This window comes from Camelina sativa, chromosome 4 (assembly GCF_000633955.1).
Source record: "Camelina sativa cultivar DH55 chromosome 4, Cs, whole genome shotgun sequence".
Taxonomy (NCBI): Eukaryota; Viridiplantae; Streptophyta; class Magnoliopsida; order Brassicales; family Brassicaceae; genus Camelina; species Camelina sativa.
Window position 1 is genome coordinate 26,358,632 of NC_025688.1, and position 8,981 is coordinate 26,367,612.

The window sequence follows — 8,981 nt, forward strand, 5'->3', positions numbered from 1 at the left end:
CAATACTGGTTCCGAAACGTATTTTCTAAAATAATGTTCAATAAAATCTTCTGGAAAGATGAGGTACCTCTCCCCGTATATAGTATTTTTATTTTACATATTCCATCCAACAAAATCCAGTAAGTTAGATCAGACCGTGCGGTCGTGTATTTTCTTCTCTCTTGCTCCTGTGTAATTAAAAAGTCTCTAGTCTCTCCTCAATACAAGTCACAACATGTCTTTCCAACGTAGTGTATCACCAGTTCCACGGTCTGGTTTGTGATTTAGCTGCAAGATGTAGCGCCATTGAACCACTGCTACTGGTTGGACCTTTGCAGATACCGAGTCTGATGATGAAGGAAGCTGTGCAGCCTTTCTCTAGGCCTTCGCTTTCTATCCACATGTATCCTCCCATTAGCCCCACGAACCTAACCAGAGACACCCATCAACAAACAATTAGCTATTTGTGATACCATATGCTTAATAACTTATATATACTTTGGGTTGTTACCGTTTGCAGAGAGCTAGCCCGAGTCCTCCACCGGAATGGTTCCTCTGAGTTCCAGTCCGAGGCTGTACAAATTTTGTGAAGAGCAAAGGAATGTCTTGCGTGTGAATTCCACACCCTGTGTCCTTCACCTGCACCAAGATTGTTACATATAGGACACATTAAGAAGCTTAACTTTCTTGTTTCTAATAATATGTAGATTAGGACTAACCTGCACGCATAGGTAGAAGTGACTGTCACTGAGAACTGGAAAGAATTCTGGAGATGGTAATTCTTGTAGGGACTCAGGTTTCATGATAGAGGCTATTATGGAGATGTAGCCTTCCTTGGTGAATTTCACAGCATTGCCCATGATGTTGAGAATAGTTTGCAATAGACGTTTCTCATCACCAATAGCATAAGTTGGTAAGTCTGCAGATAGAATCAGATTCGTTGATAGTTTCTTCACCGATGCGATTGGCTTTATTAGAGAGATGACCTGCAGATTCCAAGTTCCCATGTTATTTTTATTTAAGACATATAAATGGACTTCACAGGTCAATATGAGGGATATAGTTACCTCTTCAAAGATCGCTTGGAGACTGAATGGTTCATTTTCCAAGAGTAAGCTCCCATCTTCCAATCTCGAAAGATCCAGAACGTCGCTGATGAGCGTGGCCACAAGATTGCTGCTTTTCAGTATCGTCTCGATCATAACTCTCTGCTCTGGAGACAGCTCAGTCTCAAGGAGGAGAGAAGACAGAGAGATGATGGCATGCATTGGTGTCCTCATTTCGTGGTTCATGACAGCTAGGAAATCATTTCGAGCATGTACTGCCATCTCTGCCTCTTGACGAGCCTTGTCTAAAGCAAAATTCTGCTCCATAAGCTGGTCTCGAGCGTGCATGGATTCTTCCAAAATTGCAGCGTGTGAGAGAGCCACAGCCACCTAAATGAAGTGAGAGTCAGGGGACAAAAACAAAAGAAAATTAAAAGACTGGTAATGCAACTTGGCACACAACCAAAGATATGTACAAGTGAAGAGATGGACCTGATCCGCCACATTTTCTACGAGTTCTAACTCATGGTCTCTCCATTTCCTTGCACCATCAGTTGGGAGAATCAGGACCATGATAGCGTAACCTTTGCCAGAGAGATCCGACCAGTCACTGCCTTGGAAATTTGAGAGATGTAAAAGAGGTACACGGACAGAAACAACCTCGGGAGGAGAATATCTCCCAACAGGAGGTCCAATCTTAGCCAAAGGACAAGTATGAGGAATGTGCATCGCTTGAGCGCTATTGAAGAGTTCGTTAATAATGGGCAGATTAATAGGGACACTGCTTCCAACTTGTATTTTGTGGCTCAAAGTATGAGAAAGTTGCAAATAAAGACCACTCTGAGAAGGCATCCACAAGGCACATTCCTCGAGGCAAAGAGTTTTACCAAGCTCAACGAGAGTGGTTCTTAGAATAGTATGTCTATCAAGCGTTCTTCTAATCCCATGAGTAAGCATCCTAACATGCCTACCAGTCTCCTCTTGCGTTAGTATAAGACCCATTTCTCTGTCTAGCTCATCAGCTTTCTTCTTGAGAAACAGTTCCCGGTTCTTGACACTGAGAAGATCAGGAATAATATGAACCAACATCAACGCGGTCGCACACGAGACAACAGCGCAGGAGACTTTGGCAATAGTCATGACGATAGCAACAACTTTGGAGTGCATGAAGAACATCCAAAGGTTGATGAAATGTGTAGCTCCACAGANACATTTTCTACGAGTTCTAACTCATGGTCTCTCCATTTCCTTGCACCATCAGTTGGGAGAATCAGGACCATGATAGCGTAACCTTTGCCAGAGAGATCCGACCAGTCACTGCCTTGGAAATTTGAGAGATGTAAAAGAGGTACACGGACAGAAACAACCTCGGGAGGAGAATATCTCCCAACAGGAGGTCCAATCTTAGCCAAAGGACAAGTATGAGGAATGTGCATCGCTTGAGCGCTATTGAAGAGTTCGTTAATAATGGGCAGATTAATAGGGACACTGCTTCCAACTTGTATTTTGTGGCTCAAAGTATGAGAAAGTTGCAAATAAAGACCACTCTGAGAAGGCATCCACAAGGCACATTCCTCGAGGCAAAGAGTTTTACCAAGCTCAACGAGAGTGGTTCTTAGAATAGTATGTCTATCAAGCGTTCTTCTAATCCCATGAGTAAGCATCCTAACATGCCTACCAGTCTCCTCTTGTGTTAGGATAAGACCCATTTCTCTGTCTAGCTCATCAGCTTTCTTCTTGAGAAACAGTTCCCGGTTCTTGACACTGAGAAGATCAGGGATAATATGAACCAACATCAACGCGGTCGCACACGAGACAACAGCGCAGGAGACTTTGGCAATAGTCATGACGATAGCAACAGCTTTGGAGTGCATGAAGAACATCCAAAGGTTGATGAAATGTGTAGCTCCACAGAGAATGATGAAGGCTCCAAACTGCATAAGGACCCATTTGTAAGGGAAGAAAGCAGACTTCTGGACGAAGTATATAAGCTCGAGTGGGATAGAGAAGTATGCAAGAGCGATCAACGCATCGGAGATGTATTGGTACTTCACTAACAGATCATCTTGATTCACATGCGTCTCAAAACAATCGCATTCCATTTTTGTTGGAGCTTTGACCTCTGTTGTTGACCTGGTCAACAACATCACATATTCAAAGAAACAAAAAAATTGAAGATATCATCAGCTCAAGTAACGTTTGAGGGGGGCTTGACTAGATTTGGACTAGAGTTACAGGAATGAATCGATGCTAAATCGATCTAGAAATTTATAAATCTACCTAAATGAATTTGATTCCGATCAGGTGATAACGTTACTAGAGCAAAGCAGTGAAATCAATCGTTCTAAATAGATAGATCCAATCATGTACCTGGGAGAGAAGGATTCATAGCGGCGGAGCTGTTGGTGGTGGTGGTGTGAGCCTCATAGCTTTTGGGCAAACGAATGATAGAAAACAATTTATAGTATAAGAAAAATAGAAAGTTCAAGTTCGTCGTCTCCAACGGATCCGAGCGTTATGAAGAAAGAACTTGATGAAACGAAGCGTACAGTGATAAAGAAGAGAAGCAGGAACCAATGAGAGAGGTAAAGTTTCCTTTTTTATGTTCTGCAATGAGGGAAGTTCACGTGTTCATAGGCCTACTTGTTACATTTAAAAATAATATGATCACTTCTCCTTTCTTCTGACAAATAATAAATTAATTAAAAAGTAAGCTCAGGTTCATGAACCTGAACTAATCCAATCTCTCTCCGTCAAACTCAGTTAAAGAGGCACTTTTGTCTCGGTAAAGTTTTCAGCTAATGGAGTTTGTACACACCAACTTTTGCAATGTAATTGTGAAGTTTGATCTGTAATGCAAAACTTTCTAAGGTTATATAAGTTTATAAAAGGTAACAAAAAAAAAAGTTACAGCATTCGGATTCTACATCTGGAAACAAACAAAAATAGCCGGACAACGGGTAAATAAATAGCTATGGATATTACTTTGATGATACCAAAGAGCAGGGTATTTATTCTTTTACATACAAAAAGCCTAGAGGAGAGAAGACCTGCTGAAATATGTTTCAATCCTCTCAAAAATCTTTTTAAGTGGTCACAAGATGAGGAGCTCCTGATCGAGGCAGGACACACGAGTATGTTACATACTTTGCACTGTCTAGAAGCACGACGACAAAAACTCGGGACAGTGATTTTGGACCCCCAATCATCCCTTCTATATCTCCATCACCACCTTCTCTCGGATCGACAAGCACAGATACAACCATCGACGAGGCTGGCTTGATATCTTTGCTACTGCTGTTTCTTTGGTGTTCTTTGGTGAGATTAAAATCTGATCCCGGGAGTGGAATGGGAAGACCGCGAAGGATCCTTCTGTTCTTTCTCTTGTGTGTGTCTGTGGTGTTCTTACTGTGTACTGCAGAGACGTTGGTTGCTGGAGTTGCAGGAATGATGGCTCCAGAGGTTGAGGAGACATCAAACTGAAACACTTCCGTGCACATCCCTGAACTAAACATGGGCCCTACAATATAGTCATTTAACAAAAAAAAGGTGGTGTTAAATAGTGAACCAAGTGTCAGTAAGACTTTAAGCTACTATTGTGCCTCAAGTTTATGCAGAAAAGAGCGAAGAGAAATAAACACTAGATCTACTCTTTATAATCTATATGAGTAACAATGTCACATGTTCATAGTTAATATCTAATCTGATTGTTGGATGCATCTACTCATGACCACAGATTTGCTGAAGGTTAAGCCTCATTAAAGTGTTATTTTGTCAAAAGTCAAGATATAACAAGGACTAGTATACATAATCAAGTCAAGGGAACAGAAAGTAACATGAGAAACCCGTGAATTACCTGCAACACCTTCACGAAACCATTGCTGCATTTCACCGTTGGCTGCTATTGTTTTGAATTGGTCCTTCAGAGTATCAGCGGAGCCAGAGGATAGAGCTTTCTGTTTTTCAGTCTTAGATCTGTAGAGATGCTTAGCCATTTCCTCGGTCCTTCGCACGTCAGGTAAAGGCAGTGCAGGGGAATAATCTTTCGGAATCACCAAGTCAGCGTTCCTCTCATTTGATTCAGAAGCCTTTCTCGAAGCCACGGCTTTCTCACTCGCCAATATAGAATTAATAATCAAATTCCCATCTATCTTCACAAGCTTGTCATTCCTCGGAACAAAGAGTGATGCAACTAGAGGCTCACTACCATTTCCAGGAGGTACAGAGCTCTCTGTTGCAGATATATTTTTCCTTGTTCCTTGATCAGAATCTCCCCCGCAATGTATCCCGCTGTTACTATTAGAAACCCCAGTACCAGCACCACTACGAGATGCATCCAAAACTCTATCCCTATGCTGACTGTAAACCTGATCAGTAATATAATTAGACCTATAGTTCCCATAAAAGGCACCACTAATTCCTCCAAAATTAACGTCGACAATTGGAGCCAATGCACCAAACAAAAATAGACAAAACAGAAGCCCCAGAAAACTAATACTGGCGACCTTCTTGGTCTTAGCTTCACTCTTCTTACTCTCCGACTTCTTTGCCTTGGATGTTCCAAGAGGATTCTGTGGTTTCAACCTAGGAATGGGAATCAAAGGCACTTGAGACCCTTGTTGCTTGACCATATAAGGCGGACAAGGCATCCATGGATAAGGCATTGGAGCCATAGGTGGATACATTGCCATCGGAGGTGGTGGATGATGCGGCGGACACATTCCATTACCTCCCAATTGCTGCCTTAGTGTAGCATTCTCAGCCATGACATAAGACATCTTGCCATTCAAATCCGTTATAGTGGAATGCATATTCCTAACCTTCTCTTCAAGCTCCTCAACGTAATGCTTCTTCCTCTGTCTCGAAAGCTGCGCGCTTTCACGGTTTCTCATGAGTCTAGCTTTCTTTTTCTCATCTTCCTCGCCGGTCACAGCACTTGCGTCTGCATCCTCCCCTGATCTCCTATACTTACTGTTCCTAGACTCGTCACTCAAATCCTCTTCGATCTCTTTCTTCCTCTTGGTAATAATAGACGCAGTCGTAGTAGTAGCCACAGCTTCTTCCACCTTAACCTTCTGGTCGACGACAACGTTACCTGATTTAGGAGACGATTCATTCGTAGCTTCGGAGACATCAGAACCGCAATTACCCGAGCCCTGAGAGGACAACGGAGTCGGTAGATCTAAGCTACGATCAGCACCGGAACATCGATCATCAGAATCCTCCCTAGGAGATTCACGGTTACAGCAACCAGAAGTTGTAACGGCATCATCTTTGGTGGTGGGGAGAAGAAGAGAATCACCGGAGATTCCAGAAGCTTCGGAATCGGGGGTGAAATCACCGAAGTGCTCTTGGGTAGAGGTGTTGATAGGGATGAGAAACGACTCGTTCTCAGCGGGGAAGTAGAGATCGTCCATACCGTCGAAAGTGAGCTCGAATTCACCATCGGGGAAACCCAGATCGGACATGAGTTCACCAATCGGAGTCTGATCGGAGCCGAAATGATCATCGAACGTAGGGATCGAGATGGAATCGAAATCGGAAGGAGGAGGGTGGGTGGAATTAGGGTCCGGAGCAGGTGGTGGAGGCTGTTCCGTGATTGGTTCAGCCATTTTGTTTAATCTGAGTTTTTAGGGTTACGAATTGGGGAGATGATGATGAAGAAGGAAAGAGAGAGAGAGAGAGAGAGAGAGAGAGAGAGATTCAGAAGAAAGGGGTTATGGTCTATGGAGTGATGCGGGAGAAAGACGACGAGGGGTTTAAAGACAAAGAGAGAGAGGAAGAGGAGGAAGGTGTGGGTTGCTTCCGTCTTCTTCGTCTACGGCGCGTGGTCGCTAAACATACACACTAGTGATGTGATGATGGGGAACCTAAAAGTTAAATCCAAAATTCAGTATATCTCTTTCCTTTCTTTATTAATAAAGAACAAATCTATAAATAAATAAATAAATTAGAGAGATTATTTTGAATAACTTTATTACTAACTGTAGCTAAAATAACTTTTATGACCATCATGATGTGCTTTTGTTATGTTTCCTAATTTTGATTCTTCTTTTTTTTTTTAATTATTTTTAAAAAAATATAGTAGTAAGTCTCTAATCCAGAAATAATATCAGATGATTGACTAAAAATAGTTGATTTGACTGGTGAAATAAATAAATAAAAGCAGATTTTATTTTATTCATAATTTTTATATAGTCTATATTTTTTCTTAATTTTTTTAGTATAAAGTTTATTGTATGAAGTCAATCTATACAATAAGTTTAAACTTTATATACTATATAGTCAATCTATAAAGTTTAGAATCTATTGCGCATAGTAATTATCATACTAAGTATTTTCGGGATTCTAAATTTACATATTTTGCTAGTTGTTTTGTGACTTTTGTATAATCATTTTATAACTCAGTGTATACACAAATTCAAATTATAGATTAATTAAAAGAAGACGACAGAGGAGTTCTAAATTCCTCCCCACACATGCATATTATGTCGACCATTGTCTTTGTCTTTCATTTGGTTTGGCACTTGAGGTGGGGGCTAGAAAGAGTATATACTATAGCAAAGCATGTGCACGACGTTCTAGTTTTATAGTCTTACCTTAATTTGGTAGTGAATACTTGTGGGAGTTGACTTTTAGGAGATCATGACTTTATGTATCTAATCCAATTTTTAGGAGTCTAGATTATATGTAGGTCCTTTGTACATTATCAGGTTTTTTTTTAGTCTCGAATATTCTTGCCTAATTATTTCCTTTTGGAATATTATGTTAAAGGCAGAAAGATAGGTATATGTTTTTGCTTATAAATTGTACTCTCTTTACCTTCGTCGGTTTATAAATTTACTAGTAACAAATTATTTTTTTGGTCGGCAATTTACTAACAAATTTTATACTAGTAAATAAATTATTTTTTCTGGTAAGTTGTGGATATATAATAAATGGCGAGTGTAAAATAAAGCACGAGAGGAAGAGAGTGGGAAGGATTTGGTAATCCACATGTTAAAAGCACGTTGACTGCATTTGTGTTAGTTTTGGAGTGAAGGAAGGGTTTTCGTTATTTGTCGTCTCTGTCGTCTCTCTCTCGAAAAAAAATAATAATGCTGTCTTCTAGCCTATCTTATCGCTTCACTTTCCAACTGTGTGTCGTTTTTGAGTCTCTTTCCCGTCACGCATGTCTCCTCTCCCACCTCTGCATCACTCATCATTTTCTTTTCTCTCTCCCACCTCATAGCCTCACACTATTAACTTGATAGTTGATTGACTATTTAGTAACTTAAAGTATTTATAAACTTTTTTGTTATAAGCTAAGAAATAATTCATTTGATGCATTGCTTTTTCTTTCTTACTTACTAATCTTATAGTATAGCACCATCATAAATATCATACAATATATAGTAAGATCATGTTCTCGACTGGTTTCTTAATTCTCTATGAGCAACCGACTTCTTTGTCTCGAGATTTGCCACTACATATATAGCCGGAATTCTCAGTTTAAAACCTAAATTTAACTAATCAGAATTTTAACATCTTTATGACTTTTTATGTTAAAGATAATTTATGAACTTTTAGTTTTTTTTCACTTCGATTATCTACACGTTAGTTTGAATTTTTGGATTGCAATGCAAATATGCAATCACGGATCGTTAGTTATAAATATAATTAAAAGGATAAATAAACATGGGGATTTGCGTTCAGGTTCAAACAATGAGTTGGATAGCCGCTTGGAAGCTAGCTACAAGGTATTATCAATTCTAGCTAACCACATATTTAGACATATACGTCTTTTGGATTCTTTATAAGTCACATTTTTCACAAGGTAGATTCACCAAAATCACGAAAATACTACATTAGGACACCGCCAAAATTAGGAAAGAGACAATCATTTTACAAGATTGGAGGACCGCAAGAATCATGTAAGACAACACAACACTTAAAAGAAAAAAAAAAAAAAAAAAA

General features: G+C 39.9%; 2 protein-coding genes across 2 annotated transcripts; both read right to left on the minus strand.

The window, feature by feature from the left end:
• LOC104782580 (ethylene response sensor 1) lies at positions 20 to 3,676 on the minus strand. Its single transcript, XM_010507548.2, has 7 exons — positions 3,396 to 3,676; positions 2,393 to 3,158; positions 1,518 to 1,685; positions 1,047 to 1,415; positions 699 to 965; positions 491 to 618; positions 20 to 407 (listed from the first exon to the last, which is right to left on the minus strand). The coding sequence occupies exons 2-7, from the start codon at positions 3,125 to 3,127 to the stop codon at positions 236 to 238; spliced, it is 1,839 nt and encodes a 612-aa protein (XP_010505850.1). The 5' UTR covers positions 3,128 to 3,158; positions 3,396 to 3,676; the 3' UTR covers positions 20 to 235.
• On the minus strand, positions 3,876 to 6,866 carry LOC104782582 (bZIP transcription factor 17-like). The gene is made up of 2 exons (XM_010507553.2): positions 4,882 to 6,866; positions 3,876 to 4,545 (listed from the first exon to the last, which is right to left on the minus strand). Exons 1-2 carry the CDS (start codon positions 6,635 to 6,637, stop codon positions 4,112 to 4,114), a joined length of 2,190 nt encoding a protein of 729 aa, XP_010505855.1. The 5' UTR covers positions 6,638 to 6,866; the 3' UTR covers positions 3,876 to 4,111.

Coding starts and splice junctions, on each gene's coding strand:
- LOC104782582 (XM_010507553.2), bottom strand. CDS start 6,637: ATGGCTGAACCAATCACGGAACAGCCTCCACCACCTGCTCCGGACCCT. Junction 4,546..4,881: donor GTTTCGTGAAGGTGTTGCAG/GTAATTCACGGG, acceptor ACTATATTGTAG/GGCCCATGTTTAGTTCAGGG.
- LOC104782580 (XM_010507548.2), bottom strand. CDS start 3,127: ATGGAATGCGATTGTTTTGAGACGCATGTGAATCAAGATGATCTGTTA. Junction 1,416..1,517: donor TAGAAAATGTGGCGGATCAG/GTCCATCTCTTC, acceptor CACTTCATTTAG/GTGGCTGTGGCTCTCTCACA. Junction 408..490: donor GGGCTAGCTCTCTGCAAACG/GTAACAACCCAA, acceptor GTCTCTGGTTAG/GTTCGTGGGGCTAATGGGAG.